Consider the following 23,731-nt stretch of genomic DNA (forward strand, 5'->3'; position numbering starts at 1 on the left):
GGGAATGAAATGATCAAACAGGTGTTTTAGGAAGATGAATTTGAAGAGAATGTGCAGAATGAATTGGAAAATCTGGAAGCATGGCAACAATTAGGAGGCTGTGAGATTAATTAGGCTGTTGTAGTAGTCCTGTGTGAGTTGATAAGAGTGTAAATGAGCATAGTGGTGGCAGAAATGGAAAGGGACAGCTGCAAGAGACATTGTTAAGAAAGAATGGATGAGGTTTGCTGCCTGATTGGATTGGGGACCCAGGGAGCTCCAGGAATCAAAGATGACACCAGAGTTTTGAGCGTGGGCAACTGCTAGTACAATGAACAGAAAAAGAGATGTAAGAAGAGGGAGCTGGCTTTAGCAAATATGAATTCAGTTCCAGACACAGAGAGTTTGCAGGATATCCAAGTGGAAATGTCTGACAGGTACCTGGAAATGTAACACTATAGCTCGAGAGAGACATTATGTTTAGTGATGAATTTGGGAATCAAAGGCAGAAAGGTGACAAACGAAGCTGTGGAATGAATGAGATCTCTAAGGAAAAGCAAATACAGTGAAATAGAGGACCAAAGACTGACCTTTGAGGAATGTCCATATTTGAAGGATTTATATCGCAAAGCTAAGTCTAGAAAGCACCACTCTACACACTGCATGTCTTCGCTGTTAAAATATCAGCTTAAAGTATTTATTAGTTTGAGAAAGCCAAACAGCACAGCATTTTTATGACTCAGTGGGAACTAAATTATAAACACTTAAGTATGCCTCTAAAAGAAATGTGGCTTAAGTAAAGGCTGATATTTACAGAGGAAGAAAAGGATAAATGAAACAGTGAATGTAATCTAGAAGACTGGTGGATCTGATCCCATAAGAAGTCAAGCAATGAAAAGAAAAACTTGTGATATATATCCTACAAATAACATTTGATTAGAGATATTTACTCATTTTAACACACGGACCAAAAAAATTTGCATTATTTGCAGTGTACTGTCTTCCTGAAGGGTGAATTCAAACTAATTCACCAAAGTATTTTTAATAAAAGCTATATTTAAGTACAAACTGGCTCAAGCATTCAGGAAGAAAAGCTACCCAGAGTACAGTAATTAATACTAGACACTAGCATGCAAACAAAACATCTCTTCTTTTTTAGTGTGTACCCCATCTATTTACATACATATATATTTACTGTATATTGTATTTTTTGATAGTAACCTAAAAAATATCCCAGCTTTGAATTTTTGGACTAAATGCTGTCTTAAGTCCTATGAACAAAAAAAGACCTTTTATCTTATGTATTGTTAAAATTTTTCTCCATAATGCTTTTAATAAAGTATATGCAATTGTACAGTTTAACAGTATAGCATTGTTATTCCATGACATCTTCAATAACTTTTGAAATAACAGATTTAAATTTTGACATGTTCTTATGTTTAACATGTTTGATATTTTCTTCCCAAAATATCATAGCAAATATATTTAGCATATACTAAAAGCAGTTAAAAGAGAGGAAGTTCCTTTCCTTTGGACATCAACTTTTAAAAACGGGAACAACTTTTTGAAAAGCGGAATTTATAAATCATACAAAATGGGATGCATATTAACACTGACATGCAATTTTTCAAGACACTGGTTTTAGCTGTTCCCAGGTTTGTGCGAATTGACAAAAGCAGTCTCTAGTATGTCAATCAAGAAAACATATGCAATTGCCGGCCACTACACATACGTATAGAAAATAAAGACGGAGAATCAAGCAAAACTTACAAATTTGTTAACTTCTCACTCTCCAGATATTGTGAGCATATCTAAAAAATTTAAACATAGGATATCACTATGATCTTAAAGGGAACACTAAAAATAACACAATATTATGGAATAGTAGAAACTGAGTTGCTAAAACTGAAACAGTAAACTGTTCTCTTGACATCCTCAGACTCTTAACTAAAACCCAAACAGATGAATTCTACCAGCTAAATTTAATCCAAGAGTTGACTTCTTAAATGCCAACACTGTCAAACTTCTTCTAGTAACATTTTAAAACATACAGGAACTTAAAACATTACTTAGGAGTTAATAAAATTTCTTTAAATATGGACTTCGGGCTGACTTGCAGAACACTGGGGAAATAGATGAAAAACCAAATTAGTGATTTTGTTTTTAAGTACTTACACTATTAAATAACATGACTGAAAAAACATTTTTTCATGGTGAAAGAGTCAGGTGGATGACTCTTCTTTGAGGGTTACAATGAAAAAGGACACACATTTAATTAAGGAGGAATGGCACTGATTTGGGTCAATAAAAACCTGAAGTCAACCGAAATTTCTAAAATGTGATGTAAAATTGAAGATAATACCTCTTGGTGTAGAAGATACAGGACATTTTCACAAGGAAGTTTCATAATAGCTAATTTTTTGTTAAATCTAAAGAGTTTGTAACACATACATATGTGTATCTTACTTCATAGAAATAAGAAGAGGCAGTGACTCAGAGATGGTTAGATTCAACAACTTCTGGTTCAGTGAAATAGAAGTCCAAATGTTTGGAATTAAATAACCCACTACTCGCCAAAAATCCACAAAATATTCACACCGGATAGACCAAGATTAACTCTCCTATAAAGAGGGGGAAAAAAAAAAAAGTTTTAGTAGAATTTGCTTTCCAAGCATTTTAAGTCTTTTTCCAATAACTGAAACAAGAATCTTTATAAAAGTAATACATCTTTAAATGATGACATTTAATGTGATTCTGTAATGAATTAATTTATACACAGTTTAACAGGTCAATCTAGTAACAGTAATTACTTTCTTAACTGTGCTTAAAACCCAAATTTAGAATAAATAGATTTATGAAGTGTTGAAAATTAATTTTCCAGTAAAGTTCAAAAACTACTACACCAGGTAATAGAGAGCTAATGAAATAATTTTAGCAAGTAAGATTCAAAGAGTCAATTAAATTTAAAAAATGAAGGATACAGAGACGCTAGGACTCTTAGAGAACTATACTTACTTGACTTGAATTAGGCATTTACAAATTATTAGGGATGCTTTAATGAGTTTGCATATATTAATACATCTTAAACTAAACCATATTGTATATAGCAACAAAAAAAACCCTACTTCTCCTCCAGAGACCAATATTTTGTATTCAAAATAAACTGTACTCAAAATCTAAGGGAAGGAGAAGAGGGCTATAAGAGAGAGTAATTACCCATCTAACAAAATGAGAAACTGATAATGTCCAAAACTGAAGAATCTAGGGACAGCTGTGTATCTCTATTATTTGGAACTACAAAGACTAACATCAGAAGAAAAAGCTAAAAAAGTCTGAAGTGGTAGCTTTCGGGAAGTGTACAGGGAACTGCTCATTTCTGTCATAAACTTTTAGCTCTATATAACTTTTAAAATTATGATAATGTATTAACCTTGATAAAAAATTAAAAAGTTACATTACCAAAAATGCCCTTCAAAATAGGTAATTTCTATCAACAGTATTTTCCATTTTCTCACACCCTAACCAACACTGCAGATGATAAATCTCAATTTGCTAGAAAAAAAATGCTGTTTTAATTTTGGATTGTTTACGAGGATAAGCATTTTTCTGTTTATTAGCTGTTTGTATACTTTTCTATGAAAAAGTCTTTCATATCTTTGCCCATTTTTCTATTATTTTCCTTTTCTAATTAATTTATGAGTTCTTTGTATATGACTAATATTAGCTGGGTGTGCTACATGTTGCAATATAATGCTTTGTCTCAGTTTATCATTTAAATTTTAACTGTATGGTGTCTTTTGCTAAACAGAACATTTAAATCACCATGCAGTCAATTCTGTCCAGATTTTTTTCCCCTTTGGAAGTTAAACTTTCATCTAATTCCAGTAACTGCACAAATACCTGGCAATTGATAATGTATTTGGATCAATCTGCAGCTTTATGGTCATGATTCCAAATGGACTATACCTGAGCCACTCACTTACTTCCTTTAAGTTACAGGATAGTAGTTTTTAACTATTAGATTTATTTAAAAAATTAGTCATATTAAAAAGGTTAATAATTTCAAAGTTTTTCCTCCTTGGTTTAAAAAAAACCCAGTAAAGAAAATACTCATTAGTTTTAGTCTAAAATGCTTAATTTTACATATATAAGTTGCTCATTAAGAGGAGATAAGGCCGGGTGCGGTGGCTCACGCCTGTAGTCCTAGCACTCTGGGAGGCCAAGGAGGGAGGATCCCTCGAGGTCAGGAGTTCGAGACCAGCCTGAGCAAAAGTGAGACCCCATCTCTACTAAAAATAGAAAGAAATTATATGGACAGCTAAAAAAATATATATAGAAAAAATTAGCCGGGCATGGTGGTGTGTGCCTGTAGTCCCAGCTACTCGGGAGGCTGAGGCAGAAGGATTGCTTGAGCCCAGGAGTTTGAGGTTGCTATGAGCTAGGCTGGTGCCACGGCACTCTAGCCCAGGCAACAGAGCGAGACTCTATCTAAAAAACAAAAAAAAACAAACCCAGGAGATAGGCACTTCAAAATTATTTCAATTTTTGGCCTCTGAGTAAATTACTGCCCCACTAAGCACTTTTAAAGTTTTTTTCATTTTTATGCATATGACAAATTTTAAATAGCACTCAATACAAACTTCATGCTATCATAACAAATCATTTATACATCAAAATATCAACTTGGACTTATAGAGGAAAAGATAAATTTTCAATTAAAACCAAAAATTCATTGTTTGTTTATATTATACAAGTTGAGCATCTGTAACCGAAAATGTTCCAAAATCTAAAACATTTTGAAGGCCAACATGATACTCAAAAGAAATGCTCATCAGGGCATTTCAGATTCCAGATTAGGGGTGCTCAACCAATAAGTATTACAAATTTTACAAAATCCAAAAAAATCAGAAATCCAAAATACGTCTGGTCCCAAGCATTTCAGATAAGTGATACTCCACCTGTATTAACAATATATTTATAGCAAATTCACTATTCCATCTAATATATATGTATCAACACATTTATAACTAAATATTCCTAGAAATTTTAGGAAAAAAATCTATATTTACTGTCATGGAAAAATGTGCAAAATATACCATGAGATTACAAATCACATCACAGAGTAGTATGTTTGGTACTATACATTTTTTTTTTTTTTTGAGACAGAGTCTCACTCTGTTGCCTGGGCTAGAGTGAGTGCTGTGGCGTCAGTCTAGCTCACAGCAACCTCAAACTCCTGGGCTTAAGCGATCCTACTACCTCAGCCTCCCGAGTAGCTGGGACTACAGGCATGCGCCACCATGCCTGGCTAATTTTTTGTATATATATATTTTAGTTGTCCATATAATTTCTTTCTAATTTTTTAGTAGAGACGGGGTCTCACTCTTGCTCAGGCTGGTCTTGAACTCCTGACCTCGAGCGATCCACCCGCCTCGGCCTCCCAGAGTGCTAGGATTACAGGCGTGAGCCACCGTGCCCGGCCGGTACTATACATTTTTAAACCAGTTCAAAATCAACTTATTCCCAGCAGGCAGTCTAGAGACATAAACCTGAAACTGTTAACACTGGGTGTCCTGAGGGAGTTGGGATGGAGAGAGCCTGATCAGAGAGGAACTTTCATGTTCTAGATTATATATACTGCTGTGTCATTTAAATATTTCTCTACTGAGCATGCATTATTTTCATAATTTAAAAATAAAGAAAAAAGTACATTAGTACCTTACAAAAGTGAGTTTCCTCTTTAATCTTTCTTACATTAAAAACTATCATGATAGGCTGGGCGTGGTGGCTCACCCCTGTAATCCTAGCACTCCGAGGTGGGTGGATCATTTGAGCTCAGGAGTTCGAGACCAGACTGAGCAAGAGCGAGACCCCATCTCTACTAAAAAAATAGAAAGAAATTAGCTGGACAACTAAAAAATATATAGACAGAGAAAAAATTAGCCGGGCATGGTGGCACATGCCTGTAAGTCCCAGCTACTTGGGAGGCTGAGGCAGAAGGATTGCTTGAGCCCAGGAGCTGGAGGTTGCTGTGAGCTAGGCAAACACCAAGGCATTCTAGCCCGGGCAACAGAGCGAGACTCTGTCTCAAAAAAAAAAAAAAAAAAAACTATATGATAAAAGAAGCTAATAATTGTTTGTGTTTGTTTACAAATTTTTGTTCACGTCTGTTTTAATCTTTGCATCTAATATATTTAAGGACAGAAGCTTTGCTTTCTCTAGAGCAGTGCTGTCCAATAGAAATACAATAGAATCACAAATGCAAGCCACATACATAATTTAAATTTTCTAATAGACACCTAAAAAATCGAAAAGAAACAGGTGAAATTAATTTTAAGAATATATTCCATTTAACCCGAAAGATCCAAAACAGTATTTTGGTATGTAATCAATATGCAAAATTATTAAGGAGATATTTTACATTTTTTATATGACATCTTTGAAATCTGGTAGATATTTTACTCTTTAGTGCATCTCAATTTGGATTAGTCGTGTTTCATATGCTCAATGCCACATGTGGCTGGTGGCTACTGTGCTGGACAGCACAACTGTAGAACTGTAGAACTGTGGAACACAGATAACTTCTAAATTACACAGAAGATACCTAAACAAACTTTGAAAGAGGCATCCATTATCGGAAGAGGAAGTGACCACAGGTCCCTCCTGCTCCAAGCCCTTCCCTCTACATTGTGTTAGGCTTAGGTTACTTAGTATGGCAGAGCTGAACCCAGAACCCAGGTCTTCAGACTCCTAGACCCAGCATTACCAGATTTCCTTAGCTTTAGCTGGGGCCTACTTACTTCAAACGTTATCTGATACACTAAAATTTCATCAAAATGTCTACACACAATTTTGAATTTGTTGGAATATGTGAGCTTCATTACTAAGTATGTAAACCATTTCAACTGATTTTTTTTCCATCCTAGTTAACAACATTATGGAACGGATACCAACTCTGTCTCTTTCAAGTATAAACATTTTGCAGAATGCTTTGTGTCTGAAATGGAATGGCTTGAAAAAAGCCAATTGTGTGGTCTATTTGCCTTTTACCAATAGGGAAATGGACGTTCTGAGAAGTTGATGGACTTGCCCAAGACAGCTGAGCTAGTTAGCGACAGAGCCAAGTTATTTTAGTACTACAAGTCGTATCTATTGTTGTTCAGTCTATAAATCTTTTCAGTTATATGCTGCCGCCTTCTGCAGAATCTTAACATAATATCAGTTAACAAATTAAGTACTTTGTTTTTAAAGCATAAATACCTACCCAAGCATTCCTGACTCTTTGGTCTTTATGATGTAGAGAAACATTAACAATGTATGAAACATATTATTCCTGCCCTAGAACAAAGACAAAAAGATAAGATTTAAACCAAACCAAAAAGACTCAATCTGGCAGGTATAATAAATGTAGATCCTATTAATTAACATTCTACTAAATCATAACTCCATGTAATTCAGACATTCATTCATTCACTCAACAAGTGTCTATGGCCTATACTTTGTGCTTGGAAGTGGGAATGCTATGGTAAATAAAACAGAAAGGATACATGTAATCAAGGAGCTTAATGGCTAGTCACAAAGGCAGACAGTAAACTAAGAATCACGATAAAGTATGAAGAATGCTGTGAGAAGAGGAGTGGGGCCATTGGAACATATAAAAGCACAGCATCTAAGCTAGACTGGTGAGGCAGGGAACATCTCCCTGAGGGAAAGATTTTTAAGTTGAGACCTGAAAGATCAGTCTGGAAGAGAGCTATTTTGAGGTTGGTATCCCTGTGTACCACACATAAAAAATGCTCTATCCCCAAAACTGAAAGCATAAACAAGAGTGTTGGGATTAAAAAAGCTTTTAGCCGTACTTCAAAATAACATTACAGTACACCTTATTATATAAGTAACATGTTAAAAAATAAATTTATTTTATCTACCAGGGACTACTTGGCAGTGTTTTGCTAGCTCTAAAATCAAACTAATATATAATTCTTGGTCTGTGAAAACAGCTCCTAGTTTGTATTTTCAATTTACTGATTAACTTTTACCTGTTTACTCTGACTTAGTGTGTTTTCATTCAAGAATTTGAGAATAAATAGAAAAAACTAGCCAGGTGTAGTGGCACGTTCCTGTAGTCCCAGCTATTCAGGAGGCTGAGGCAGGAGCATTGCTTGAGCCCAGGAGTTTGAGGTTGCAGTGAGCTAGTGAGCTATGATGACGCCACTGCACTCTAGCCTGGGCAACAGAGTGAGACCCTGTCTCCAAAAACAAACAAACAAACAAACAAACAAAATCTGAGAATGTAATTTTAAAAGTGTTTCTTAAAAAAAAAAAAAAAAGAAAGAAAAAAAAGGACTGGTATGAATACTAACAGAACTTCAACAGTCAAAAATACTTACATACTTAAAAAGATAAATATTAAATTTGAAAGAAATGAAATTAATATCTCCTCTCGAAAATCTGATAGAGAACACAATTATAATTACAGCCAATGTAAAATTTCTCAGTAACAATACTAGTAACAAAAATAACTGCAAAGGTCATTAACAGAACTGACGTTTGTAATCAAGAGTAAAATATCTGGATGGAAGTATAAACTGGTATAATGACCTTTTTAATAAAGTAATTGCTATTACATATTTTTAAAAACCTTAAAAATATTCTGTGACCTAGAATTCTACTTTTGGAACTCTGGACTAAAGAAATGATCCAAAATACAGATAGCTATATGCATGAATATCCAAAACGTCTAATATTAGGGGAAGAGTTGAATAAATTATGTTATAATCTCGCTTTTCTTTCAAGAGACAGAGTCTCACTCTGTTGTCCAGGCTGGGATGCAGTGGTGTGATCATGGCTCACTGCAGCCTTTGAACTCCTGGGCTCAAGTGATCCTCCTGCCTCAGCCTTCTGAGTAGCTGGAATTACAGGTGCCCACCACTATGCCCAGCTATGTTATAATCTTAAAAGGAAGATTTTTATAGCCACTAAAAAATATTTTTATAAAGATTATTAATAGTATGGAAAATTATGTATAAAGTTAATTTTTAAATGCAAGAGATAAAACTGTATGAATAATATAATTTTAACTCATAAAAAATACAGAGAAAGACCAAAATGAAATTTACAAAAAGGCAATATGCCAAAATATTAACAATGGCTGTCTTGGAGTAACAAAATCAGTGATTTTTCCTTATACTTTCCCAAATTAAGTATATATTACTTATTTTTTATTTTTTTTTTCTTGAGATAGAGTCTCACTCTGCTGCCCAGGCTAGAGTGCCATGGCATCAGCCTAGCTCACAGCAACCTCAAACTCCTGGGCTCAAGCAATCCTATTGCCTCAGACTCCTGAGTAGCTGGGACTACAGGCACGCGCCACCATGCCCGGCTAATTTTTTCTACATATTTTTAGTTGTCCAGCTAATTTCTTTCTATTTTTTTTTTTTTTTTTTTTTTTAGTAGAGACGGTGTCTCACTCTTGCTCAGGCTGGTCTCGAACTCCTGAGCTCAAACGATCTGCCCGCCTCGGCCTCCCAAAGTGCTAGGATTACAGGCATGAGCCACCGTGCCTGGCCCATATTACTTTTATAGTTAAAAAATATATATATATAAGAAACACATTTTCCCTAACTTAAAAAGTTTCCTACCTACTCCATAAATAGGAGATTATAATTTTAAAAACATTATCAAAGCAAGTCATCTATGACATTCTCTAACTTCTATATATAAAAATACCTTTGGAAGATTGTAGACATGACGCTGGTATATCAGCTCATAATGGGGAGGGTTGATAGCACTCTGATAAATGCAAAAAACATTCTCATTCGTAACATCTGTAAAGGAAATATGTTACATTAAAAAACCAAACCACCAGAGATATTTCATGTGAAAGTCTTAACACATTCTTTTAGGAGAGGTTTATACCTGGTTTATTTGGTGTCTGAACAAAGTGCTGAGAAGTAAATGTTTTTCCGTCGGGGTACTTAGGATGTGGAGGTAATCTGGAATCAAGGTAGGTGCAAAATACATGCATGATGATCTGAAGATGAGGAAATAATTTTTCAGAGTCAGCATGAAAATCTAGCATGGATATAGACCTTTAAAAAACATCTGTATTTGTAATTACCCCACTTTAAAATTTTTTCCCTAAATAAAGAATTAGCAAAAACGCTTTCAAGTGGGTCTAAGATAAAACCTATAGAATGAAAAGATAAAAACACATAATTCAGGTAACATGCCTATTCTTTTAATACAAAGACTCTTTCCTATAAAGATAAAGAATTCACCAATAGGATCTTTTCCTCTCTTAAATCATAAATGAATTCAGTGTGTGTAAAAACATGAGTCTAGGCCGGGCGCGGTGGCTCACACCTGTAATCCTAGCACTCTGGGAGGCCGAGGCGGATGGATCATTTGAGCTCAGGAGTTCGAGACCAGCCTGAGCAAGAGCGAGACCCCCATCTCTACTAAAAATAGAAAGAAATTAGCCAAACAACGAAAATATTTACAAAAAGTTAGCCGGGCATGGTGGTGCATGCCTGTAGTCCCAGCTACTCGGGAGGCTGAGGCAGAAGGATTCTTTGAGCCCAGGAGTTTGAGGTTGCTGGGAGCTAGGCTGACACCATGGCACTCTAGCCTGGGGAACACAGTGAGACTCGGTCTCAAAAAAAAAAAAAAAAAAAAAGACATGAGTCTAGGCTTTATTCAAATAATCTACTCAAAATTTAAAATAGAAAAATATATTTGCCATCAAATCAGTCTATATTTTGATGGGAAGATTTCCTTTTCAAACTGAAAAAGTTTAAATACTGCAGCCTACAAAGTTACCATTATCTATGTGTGTGTTTCGGGGTGGTGAGGCCTAAACGCCAGACTACTATTCCCAAAATATTTGATCTTCATTTCTAGATTTTCATAACAATACTAAAAAAGGACATTCCCAGCTTTATGTTAAGTGGCTCATTCACATCCATACAATTAACAGCAAAACCAAAATAAAACACACATACATTCAATTCTCAGTCTGAATATAAACATTTAAAACCTAATTTCTCCCGTAACAGTCACTATAAAAAGAAAATAAAGAACATGACTTTGAAAAACTCTTAAGCATGCAAAAACCTTTAAACTGTTTGATCTCATAAATCTAATTGTAGGACTCTTTCTTAAAGTGATAATCCCAAATAAGAAAGAAATGTGCATCATGACCTTGCTTGCCACATCATTTAAGATGGGAAAACAAATAAAAATCCCTTCCCTGTCACAAGTTTCTCCAACTTTTAGGTCCAATATAAGAGAATAGTTAAATGACAGTGTATAATAATGAAAAAATACTTAAACATTACAAAAGTGAAAAAAAAGCAGAATATATAATTTTACATACAGAATAATTACAACTATGATAAAAACATTGAAAAATAGCACCACCTAAGGAAAAAAAATACACAAAAACGTTAACAGTGATTGGGTTAAAATGCTGTTACTATTGTAATTTATTATTTCTATCTTATTTTCTAAATTCTTTCTTTTTTTTTTTTTTTTTTGAGACAGAGTCTTTCTCTGTCGCCCCAGGTAGAGTGCAGTGACATCATCATAGCTCACTGCAACCTTAAACTCCTGGCCTTAAGCGATCCTCCTGCCTCAGCCTTCTGAGTAGCTGGGACTACAGGTGCACATCACCATGCCCAACTAATTTTTTCTATTTTAGGTAGAGACAGTGTCTCACTCTTGCTCAGGCTGGTCTCGACCCCCTAATCTCAAGCAATGCTCCCACCTCAGCCTCCTAGAGTGCTAGGATTATAGGTGTGAGCCACCATGCCACCCTGTGGTGCCTGGCCTTAACACTCACTTTTATAATGAATAAACAAAAACACATAAATCTAATAACAAAAACATTAAACTAAAAAAACAAAATAAATCTAGGCACTTACAGCAGAATCAGTGGGCAGGTCTGTGTCCCACTTTCGTCCTTTGAAGTCTCCACCTCTGTTCCATCGAAATGAGCTCATACAACCTCCCTGAGAAAGTTCTGTGGCAATAAAGGTGAAATTTTAAAAAGCTAAGAATATGCAAAAAAGAAAAAAAGGCTACGTGATTACAGTAAGGGAAGCACATCTTAAAAACCTGATCAAAACACCTAAACCTAAAGAAATTCAAGATATAAAAGTTCAAGTTAAACAGCACAAAGAAAGAAATGAGATCAACCCAAAAGGTGGGATAAGACTACTGTTCTGGGTTCTTAAAAACAGTCATTGGACAATTAAGAAATTTGAATATGGACAGTATATTCGATGGTATTATAGAATTATTCTTAATGTTTAAGGTGTGATAACTGCATTGTGGTTATGTAGGAGAATGTTCTTATTTTTAGGAAAACGCATGCTGAAAGTAATGATGTCTGCAATGTATTAATACTTTCAAATAGTACAGAAAAAAAGTATGTGTGTGTGTGTGTATATGCAGAGAGAGAGAATCAAATATGGCAAAATGTTGCTATTCAATCTAGAACACAGTACAGTGTCCATTGTATTCTTTTAAACTTTTTTGTATATTTTATATACTACTTCATATGTTCTTTGTGTATAATGTGTATACAGAGAGAGACACATACATACATTATTTTTAGATGTACAGATACTGTTATTTATGAGGCACCTTGACAAAAAATTCAAACCTCAATTTACCGGAAATAGAACAGAGGTTATGTAAAACTATACCATGGGGATGGATTCACCAAAACCCACACCATAGAAAATTCTATAGACAAAATCCAGTTCTTATGATAAGTTGCAAAGGAAAAAAACGGGATGGACAGGAAGCCTATAGCTTAAAAGAAACTTAACCAATTGCAACGTGTGAGAATATCTGAATTCTGATTCAAACAAATACTAAAAAAATCACATATTTTATGAGATAACTGGTAATTTGAACACAGGCTGGATATTTTATAATATAAAGAATATTTGGTATAATTATATTGTGGTTATATAGGTTGTATTAGAGTTTTTAAAAAGTTACCTTTTAGAGATACACAAGGAAATATTTACAGATGAACTGGCAACGATATATGTTTTGCTTTAAATAATACAGGAAGGAAGTAGATAGGGTATGGACAGGGCAGGGTTTGTCCAGGGACTAATGGGTGCTGGAGCTGGGTGATACGTACAAGAAGGTTGTGTATATACTATTTTGTCTAGTTTTGTATCTGTTTGAAAGTCTCCTTATATAAAAAGTCTTTTAAGTCACAGAAAATGCTAAGGGGGAGCATCATACATTTTCAAATTAAGATTTATAATAAATTTGAATACTATATCTAAAACTTGTTTTAGTGATGAGAACATTTTACAAAATTTTTCTGAATTTTAAAAAATTCTAACTTTATGAATTGCCCCCTAAGTAAGGCAGCATAAAGAGAATGTGTAGGAATGTCAGGAAGGATAACTTTCCCGATTCTCAAGTCAGCCTCCCCAGAAGATCACATCTCCCTTCAAATAAGAATATATAACAAATACAAAGAAGCAACATATTAAATAGGAATTATAAAAATTAAGAGAAATAAGGATCAGCATGCTGAAATTATAAAGAATGTCACAGTGGCATCCATTCTTGGCACTCTAAGAGTAGAAAATGAGTGAAATATTCACTTGAGCCCATTTGGCTCATATTTAAGCTTCCTATACAAAATTAAATTAATTAACATATTCTTGGCTAGTGTTACTTGATAATTCTTAGCATATAAAATATAACACCCAAAAGCTGTTCAAGTATAAGACTTAATTAAGTGATAATGAGATATGTGTTTATAAAATATAAGGTCATAGTTATGACTTTAATTGAAAAAAATTGTTTTCTTAAACTTTATTTATAAAATCCCAAGGAAATGAAAAGGCTCTTGTTTTTTTCTCTTCAAACCAACAGTTACCTTTGATCCTTTCAAACAAGTACTCCTGATTTGGTGTAAGGTCTAGATACTGCACAATTGTATTCAGAGTCGGAATGAGAGGGGCTTTGACCAGGGCAGCTTGTTTCAAGCTAGTAATACTAGCCTCTGTTAAAAATAAAACACAAGAGATTATCCTTCATGTGGGTCTCCAAAGAATGTAAAATGCTCTTCCTCTTGTGTTCATATAGCTGGCTCCTCATGGCACTTACACAAGTTAGTGACGTTCTCCCTGACTACCCTATCCCAAAGTCCCTAAACATTAATAACAACACCTTCCTGTGATTTTTTTCTCCTTAGCTCTAACCACTATCCAATGTACTTCCTTTATCTTGTTTATTGTCTGTCTCATCCACTAGAATGAAAGCTTAACGAGGGCAAAGATTTTGGTCATTTTGCTCACTGCTGTATCCCTAACGCCTACAACAGCTACAACAGTACCTACCAAAGAGTAAGCACTCAAAAGATGTGGAAGGAATAAATGAAAGCAATGACAGTTTATCTTAATTTGCATTATGTGCTTACCTAACATTTATCCTTCCAGGCAAGGTAGCCAGATTTACAACTCCGCTTCCCCATAGACCCCTAAAAATTCAGCCAAATCCATTTTGGGAAATCTATAAACAACTAATGTACAGAATTTTTTTATAGGATACATATAAAAAGATACATGATAGCTTTCAAAATAGGGTGAATTAGAAGTTGCCCATTATGCCAGGATAAGCAGAAACTTTTTTTTATTATTTATTTATTTTTTTAAGGCTGGTCAAGTGGAGCAGTAGGAGTGGAGAAGGAACAAAGGAATCTGTAACTGGTTGTGATCAATTAGTTGTAAACATCACTGCACTCGGACCAACCAGCAGGAACTTTTTATGACAGTGATTTTTCTTATCATATCATGAAAGTTAACTATACAAAGAAATTTTTTAAAAATTTCAAAATGTCTAACCTTACTAATAATATCCACTGTTAGGAAAAGGCATTCTTACATGTGACAGGGTTGCTAGAGCATAAACTGGTATGAACTTTTTGAAAGGACAATGCATCAAAAGCCTTAAAAATATTCACACCTATTGAACTAATAACTCTACTTCTAAGAAATTATCCTAAGGAAATAATTATAAATATACACAAAAATTTGGATAAAAGGATATTCACTGTAACATTATTAGTAACAGTAAAAAAAAAAAAAAACCTAAATTCTAGATAAGAAAGACAGGTTACATACAATGTATCACATATATAAAAAAAGAAATACAATCTGGCCATAAAAATAATGCTACAGAATATTTATATACTGGAAAAGGTGGGGGAAGGGAAGCAGGCAACAAAACAATATGATCTCAATTAAAAATATACACATATATGTCCATTTCAATTCCTAAATATATACTTTTCACATTTCTTAAGTTATGGTATAACTTATAATTAATACACAGTCATGCATCACTTAACAATAGGGATATGTTCTAAGAAATGTGTGGTTGGGTGATTTTGTCATCGTGTGAACATCATAGAGTATACTTACATAAACCTAGATAGTATAGCCTATTGCTCCTAGGCTACAAACCTGTATAGTGTAGTACTGAATACTGCAGGCAATTACAATTGTAATACAAAGGTAAATATTTGTGTATCTAAACACATCTAAAGGTGGGAAAGGTACTGTAAAAATATGACACGAAAGATAAAAAATGGTACAGCTATATAGGGCACTTACCATGAATGGAGCTTGTTGGACTAGAATTTGCTCTACGTGAGTCAGTGAGTGAGTGGTCAGTGAATGTGAAGGCCTATAAGGCTTTATAACATCTCCACTGCTGTACACTAATGTAGACTTTATAAACACTGGACACTTAGGCTACACTAAATTTTTTAAAAATATTTTTCTTTCTTCAATAATAAATTAACCTTAGCTGACTGTAACTTTTTTACTTTATAAACTTTTTAATTTTTTAACTTTTTGACTCCTTTGTAATAACACTCAGCTTAAAACACATTGTACAGCTGTATAAAAATAATTCCTTTCTTTACATCCTCATTCTATAAGTTTTTCTATTTTAAACATTTTTTATTTTATTTTTAAATTTTTTAAACTTTTCTTTGTCAAAAATTAAGACACAAACACACAAATTATTAGCCCAGGTCTACACAGGGTCAGTATCATCAATATCATTGTCTTCCCCTTCCACATGTCCCACTAGAAAAGTCTTCAGGGCCAATAACACACATGGAGCTGTCATCTCCTGTGATAACAATGCTTTCTTCTGGAATACCTTCTGAAGGACCTGCACGAGGCTGCTTTACAGTTAACTTTGTTTTTTTTAAATAAGTAGAAGGACGACACTCTAAAATAATAATAAATAGTAAACACATAAACCAGTAACACAGTTGTTTATTATCAAGCATTATGCCCTGTACATACTGTACGTGTTATACTTTTATGACTGGCAGTCCAGGTTTGTTTACATCAGCATCACCATAAACACATGAGTAATGTGTTGCTCTATACTGTTACCATAGCTACTATGTCACTAGGTGATAGGAATTTTTCTGCTGCGTTATAATCTTATGGGACCACCATCATTATACCTGTTCTGTTGTTGACCAAAAACCATCATTATGAGGCACATGACTATATATAATGTCACAGCATTTTCTCCAAAAATAGTAATTTTTATAATTTTCCAAATTTTCTACAATGAATGTGTATTACTTCTGTAGTCATAAAACAAAGCAATGTTGTTATTTTTTAAAAAGCACATCTCTGTGATAAAATGTATTGAAAGATATATGTTGCTCAGGCAGGTCTCGAACTCTTGGGCTAAGGCAATCTTCCTGCCTCGGCCTCCCAAAGTGCTGGGATTACAGGCATGAGCCACCACACCCAGCCTGAAAGATACATACATACATACATATATATATATGTGTATATATATATATATATATATTTTTTTTTTTTTTTTTTGAGACAAGGTCTCATTCTGTTACTCAGGCTCGAGTGCAATGGTGTCAGCTTACTGCAACCTTAAATTCCTGGGCTCAAGCAAGTCTCCTGAGTAGCTGAGACATGTGACCTTATACCTGGCTAATTTTTTTTTTTTTTAATTTTTTGTAGAGATGGGGGTCTTGCTATGTTGCTCAGGATGGTCTCGAACTCCTGGCCTCAAGTGATCCTCCTGCCTTGGCCTCCCAAAGTGCTAGGACTATAGGCATAAGCCACCACACCTGTCCGGAAGATTATATGTTTTTATATCTCATATAGAAAGCTTGGAAAGGAGAAGCACAGGTTTAAATGACATTACCTAGACCTAGAAAGTACCCGTTCTGGCTTTGGAGCCAGAGAATTCTGGTCTCCAATCACTGGTCTATACACTGGGCAAGTTACTTAGCCTCTCTGAGTTTCAGCAGCCTCATCCATAAAATAGGGCAATAACAGCCAGCTTTCAAGGTTAATGTCAGCATTATGTTAACTATATATGAGACATTTGGATACTCAATAAAGCACATTAGGAATGCACATTTCTATTCTTAGCCCAGACAATAAAGATTAACAAACATATCCAAAGTAAATGGAAAATGCTAACATGCAATCCAAAGCACTTAACATATTTCAAAGAGAAATTTATTCTCTAGAAGGAGATGGTTAACTAAAATATTCCTTGTTTTCAAAACTAATTACTTGACACTAAATAAGTTGCAGTATATACATATTTTAGGCAAATTACGTTACATGGTACCTTCAGTTTTATTTTAAGCAGGTAACAGTTGAAAACAGGCGATTTAAAATTACTATTATTACACACTCTTTATGCTGTATACAACTTTGTAATTAATATTCGACAAGGGTCTTGGTCTTTTATCTATAACATATGAAGAACACCTACCACTCAATAATAAAAAAGACAAATAACCCAATTTAAAAATGGGTTAAAAGATCTGAAAAGACATTTCTCTTAAGAAGATATAAAAATGGCCAATACAGGAGTTCGAGACCAGTCTGGGCAACATAGTAAGACCCCTGTCTCTGCAAAAATTAATAATTAAAAAAATCAGCCAGATGTGGTGGCGCATGCCTGAAGTCCTAGCTGCTTGGGAGGCTGAGGCAGGAGGATCCCTCGAGCCCAGGAGCATGAGGTTACAATGAGCTACAATCATGGCACTGCACTCCAGTCTGGATGGTGGAGCAAGACCCTGTTTCCAAAAACAAAAAGGGGGGGGCAATAAACACGTGAAAAGATATTCAATATCACTAGCTGTCAAGGATATGTAAATTGAAACCACAATGAGATACTATTTTCCACCTACTAGGATGACCGTAAGACATGTAATAGCAAGTGCTGGTGAGAATATAGAGAACATAAAACCTTCATACACCACTGGTGGGACTACAAAATGGTGCAGCTGCTTCAGAAAAGAGCCTGGCAATTCCTCAAAAGGTTAAACACAGAGGTACCATATGGCTCAGCAATTCCACTCCTAGGTATATATCCAAGAGGAATGAAAACATATATCCACATAAACAGCTGTACATGATTGTTCACAGCATCACATCATTATACACACTAGCCCCAAAGTGGAAACAACCTAAATGCTAATCAACTGGTAAATGGATCAAGAAAACGTGGTAGGTAGATCTATTTTGAATATAATTCAGTAATAAAAAAAAAATGAAGTACTGTTAAATGCTACAACACATGTGAACTTTGAAAACATTATGTTAAGTGAAAAAAGGCAGCACAAAGGACCACATATTGTGTGATTCCATTTATATGAAATATCCAGAACAGGCCTATCCACAGACAAAAAATAGACTGATACCTGCCTAACGCTGGGGGAATACATGAGATGGGGGGTGACTGCTTAAGGGTATGGGTGTTTTTTGTGGGGGGGGGGGGTGATAAAATGTTCTGAAATTGATTGTGGTGATGGCTGCACAACCCAAACCTTAAATGAATAAATTGTATGGTAGGTAAATTACATCTCAAAGCTGTTATACTTAAGAAAAAACTATATTACAGACATTCTGGTTTTTATCTTTACCTCAAGATAACCAAAAAAGTTGTGAAACAGCCCATTACAAGAAGAAATTTTCCACTTGGCAGAATTGACAGTAAATCAAATGTTGGGTTCTATTTTCCCATACCTCCTATTTGTAGCTCTGGACAGCCCATTCGTCTCATCTGTGTGCTGACAGACTCAATCTCTTGTACAAGTGGCACTAATATTGTCTCATTGATCCACTAGGAAGAAATGAGGTATAGACTTTAAATATATGTAATTCCAAAGTATTTCTCAAATAATTATTTTCTTTTTTACAAGCAACTCTAAGAATTTTTTTTTACTATCTTTTACTTGAATATTAAGAGTCATAAAGTACAGTGAAAGAGAATGAAAGTAGCAGCTACCTGAAGTCAAGAGTTAAGTAAATATGCTATTGGAGTGTAAACTAATTAAATTATATTCTTAAATGACATGTCTGTTTTTTTCTCAAGAAAATATAAAACTTAGCTATATGTTAAATTTTTTTTTTTTTTTTTTTTTTTTTTTGAGACAGAGTCTCACTCTGTTGCCCGGGCTAGAGTGAGTGCCGTGGCGTCAGCCTAGCTCACAGCAACCTCAAACTCCTGGGCTTAAGTGATCCTACTGCCTCAGCCTCCCAAGTAGCTGGGACTACAGGCATGCGCCACCATGCCCGGCTAATTTTTTGTATATATATATTTTAGTTGTCCATATAATTTCTTTCTATTTTTAGTAGAGACGGGGTCTCACTCTTGCTCAGGCTGGTCTCGAACTCCTGACCTCGAGCGATCCACCCGCCTCGGCCTCCCAGAGTGCTAGGATTACAGGCGTGAGCCACCGCGCCCGGCCTATATGTTAAATTTTTATTCAAATTTTTTTCTATGATTACTATACTCAGCTAAAAGGATAATCTTTAGTTTATACTTCCAGGGTAATCACTCACATTTATTAACATAGTATTTGTATTGGTTTGTGATAAGTAAGACAGTTTTTCAAACTACTATAACTGATTAACTCTCAGCAGGCTCACCTAGTTCCCTAACCACAGATATTTATAATATTTGAAATTGGTTTTTAAATATTACAATATTATTTTAGGACTAGAAATTTCAAATTCCTTTTCCATGGCTAAGATCAAACTAATTCTGCGATATGAAAAGACTGCCTAAGCAAACTCCTTGTCTGGTTTGTGTGTTATTGTTTTGTGTGTGTGTTTGTAGCAACTTCAATCACCACTTCTGTTTTATGCTTTTTTTTTTTTTTTTGAGACAGAGTCTTGCTTTGTTGCCCGGGCTAGAGTGAGTGCCGTGGCGTCAGTCTAGCTCACAGCAACCTCAAACTCCTGGACTTAAGCGATCCTCCTGCCTCAGCCTCCTGAGTAGCTGGGACTACAGGCATGTGCCACCATGCCCGGCTAATTTTTTGTATATATATATATTTCAGTTGTCCATATAATTTCTTTCTATTTTTAGTAGAGACGGGGTCTCACTCTTGCTCAGGCTGGTCTTGAACTCCTGACCTCGAGCGATCCACCCGCCTCGGCCTCCCAGAGTGCTAGGATTACAGGCGTGAGCCACCGCGCCCGGCCTGTTTTACGTTTTTGTTTAACCACAAAATGAAAAGCTCAAAAAACGTTTCAGATGAAAAACAAGTCCACAATTCCTTATAAATAATTTTGAATTTAAAACTTCTGAAAACAAAGTTTTTTTATAATCCATTTAGCAAGTAAAATTTGATGTATCGATAAGACTTGAACTGAGTTCACATGAAGCTATTTATAGCTTTTATTGCACTTAGTATGGATATTCATATGCTTTTGTTACAGAAATATTAATGAAGTCCATTACTGGGTACTAACTAGACTCTGCTAGTGGTGTTACAAAATATATGGTACAAGTATACACATATTGCTTTTTTAAAAAAATCCAAAAAAACTCTAAATTTCAGAACATGGTAGCCTAAAAAACTCAGATGAAGAATGTTTGTATTTTTCTACGGGGCTGATACTCCCGACCAGGCTTTTTTATTTTAAATATATTAACATTTTTAGACTAGCCTATAACTGAAACTACAACAGATTACAGTTCCAGAACATCATTTCACTCATTCATTCTTCTAACATTTATTACATGCATCCTACTTGCCAACCACTCTTTGGCTGCAACAAAACTATTTAAGGTATCCAGGAGAGAGATCTAGGCCTTATCCCCAGAAATTCTAACTGAGTAGGTCTGGGGTTGGGCTCAGGAATTTTTATTTTTAAAATGCTGTCTAGGTTTCTGTTTCAAGAAAGCAGGCTACCATTTTTACCTGCCCCCCATACCCTATGTAAATGATAGTAAAAGAATAAAAACAAGCACAAGTGATTTCAACATAGTTCTAGAAGATACAGAGTGGCTAGATGAGTGTTGAGGGATGTAAACAGAAGCAGCAGGGTTTACAGAATGTAAGCGGAGGTACCTGTAGTGGAGAAGGGAGCCAATCAGCCGAACAGACCTGGGGACACGTTGTATTACAGAGATTGGCATAAAGAGGTAGAGTTGGAAACAAAGGAACTAAGCAACTTTGTATATGGAAAAGTGACCTCTGGGTCAATGATTAGAGGGTTCTTCTCTAGAAAAACTGAAATCATATATATTTTGAAGTAGCTTCAAACATATATTGTCTTCTTTGTCTAACTTTTAAATTTTCTGAGGGCAAGGACCCCATTTTTGTTTCCTTCACAATTCTAGGTACATGATCTGACAGAAAAGCTCTTTGGAAAATAAAATTGAAAAGCCGGAAAAGGGAAGATCTTGACTAAACATACTGTTCCTTTATCTTCTCAAAATACATTGATTTACTAAAAATTGAGGGGAGAAATCCCATGAAAATGGACACCGTAAGGTACATGTCATGTTTATCCCTATAAATGTACCATTCACACTGTACTTTTAATAATAATTAATTCTAATATTCTATTTAATAATTAACAAATCCAACTGATATTCTAATAACATGCTTTGCATACTGAGGCACTAATTGTCCAAAGCATAATGGCAGAACTTACATTTCTAAACTTAGCTGTCCATGAATCCATATGATCAAGAAGTTGTCTGTTCATAGTCACTCTTGCCCAAACCTATTAAAAATACATCATGTATAAAATGAACAATCAGTGAGGAAAAATCCTGCCAAAGCACCAATCCTCCCCTTACCCTAAAAAAATCTGATGAACTTTGAAAAAAATCTTCACAAATATCCATATTCATCTGTTAATATTCAATAATTTTATTACCCACTTAAAGTTGCTGTTCATGCACAGACATATCTTTAAAATTTTCTTATATTAGTATGTTTAAAGAATGTTTTTATTGCTTCTAAGAACAAAATTAAAATCCTGTACTTGGTATTACAGTGATAGAGTTATAGACTGACAAATGTTCTAAACCCAATGTATTTTACAAGCAAGAGTCTTGTATATGTTAAGTACAATTAGATACCTGAGAGCCTTTTGATAATGCTTATAGAACGATGTTTTAGGTGGGGCACTAATGTCAACTATGTGAGGCAAAGTAAAATGTACAGCATAATTTAGTTTTAGGTACACAAAGTAAGAGAGGAGCTCTTCCAGTGTTTAATGTGTGCCAAATTTATATTTCTATACAGAAAAAGTGAAGGTTACAGGAAAAATGTCCCCAAAGTTGAAGACTTTCTAACAATCTATAAATCATAAATATTAAATCATTTTTATTTTCCATTTACCTCTTCTGCAGCTTGTTTAGAACTGAGATCGGCTTCATCTTTGTTAGCACATGGGGCCTGAGACCTACAGGCAAGCTGATACTGAAACTTCTTTAGAGTTTGTGCATAATCCCCCATAGAACGACTGTAGTTCCAAAAAGTAGGACTGCTGGAAGGAGAGGTAGAATCTGGGCTCCCTGCAAGTATTAATTTAAACAGTATAAGTCTGTTGTAGTAATTTTTACATCTGGAGTTAACACATGAATAGTGGGTATCTATTAATAGGTACTTAGGCAATGGCAATAAAGGAATCAGAAGGCAAACACCCAAGGAACTTCTCTCCTACCTCCTCCTCAACATAATTTTCCCTTTAAAGAACATCGACTGCTTGTACTAAAAATTAAAAGGAACATATTCTGAGCGGTATCAATTTAAGAACCCTAAGAACAATACGTAGTTCAAAGTGTTTGTTTATTTTTGTTGTAAAATTAAACTTGTTTCATTCTCTAAGACATCTAAAGCATTCAGTAGTAAACAAACAAAAGACAAATTTCTTCAGGAAATAAATAGGCTAAGCAAGTTCCTTGCTTGAATTTTTAGAAGCTCCTCCTGAATGGGATAACCACAGCGTCCTATTATAGACTACTCTCTTGAGCTATAGGCTAAATTTACTCATCCCTGCACTATACTGTGTTTTATTTAACATCCTGTAGTAATTCCTACATAGTATTAAAAGACTATCTGCTGATTATACTTCTAAATTTACAAAATTGCCAAGGGCAGTGGTTCACGCCTGTAATCCCAGCACTTTAGGAGGCCAAGTGGGGAGGATCTCTTGAGGTCAGGAGTTAGAGACCAGCCTGAGCAACACACAGAGATGCCATTTCTATAAAAAATTTAAAAAATTAGCCAGGTGTGGTGGCTCATGCCTGTTGTTCCACCTACTCAGGAGGCTGAGGCAGGATTGTTCGAACCTGAGAATTCAAGGCTGCAGTGAGCTATAATCAGGCCACTGCACTCTAGTCTGGGCAACAGAGGAAGACCCTGTACCTAAATAAATAAACAAGTAAGTAA

At 35.0% G+C, this 23,731-nt stretch overlaps 1 protein-coding gene across 3 annotated transcripts in view; it reads right to left on the reverse strand.

The window, feature by feature from the left end:
- Positions 1 to 1,516: 1,516 nt before the first annotated feature.
- Positions 1,517 to 23,731, reverse strand: part of TMEM209 (transmembrane protein 209) — a 34,243-nt gene continuing 12,028 nt past the window's right edge. Inside the window, exons 7-16 of one of the 3 annotated variants that reach the window (XR_011231770.1) lie at positions 22,679 to 22,854; positions 21,984 to 22,055; positions 19,059 to 19,155; positions 13,895 to 14,020; positions 11,904 to 12,001; positions 9,898 to 10,012; positions 9,709 to 9,806; positions 7,244 to 7,317; positions 2,446 to 2,600; positions 1,517 to 2,102 (exon numbers count right to left, since the gene is read on the reverse strand). Coding sequence is in view for 2 of the 3 variants with exons in the window: in XM_069461752.1 (XP_069317853.1) it covers positions 2,546 to 2,600; positions 7,244 to 7,317; positions 9,709 to 9,806; positions 9,898 to 10,012; positions 11,904 to 12,001; positions 13,895 to 14,020; positions 19,059 to 19,155; positions 21,984 to 22,055; positions 22,679 to 22,854 (911 nt within the window). In the remaining variant the exon portion in view is untranslated. Of the gene's footprint in view, positions 2,103 to 2,192; positions 2,601 to 7,243; positions 7,318 to 9,708; positions 9,807 to 9,897; positions 10,013 to 11,903; positions 12,002 to 13,894; positions 14,021 to 19,058; positions 19,156 to 21,983; positions 22,056 to 22,678; positions 22,855 to 23,731 lie in introns of those variants that run through there. The other 2 variants (XM_069461752.1, XM_069461753.1) reach the window with 2 other exon arrangements.

This window comes from Eulemur rufifrons, chromosome 29 (assembly GCF_041146395.1).
Source record: "Eulemur rufifrons isolate Redbay chromosome 29, OSU_ERuf_1, whole genome shotgun sequence".
Classification (NCBI taxonomy): Eukaryota; Metazoa; Chordata; class Mammalia; order Primates; family Lemuridae; genus Eulemur; species Eulemur rufifrons.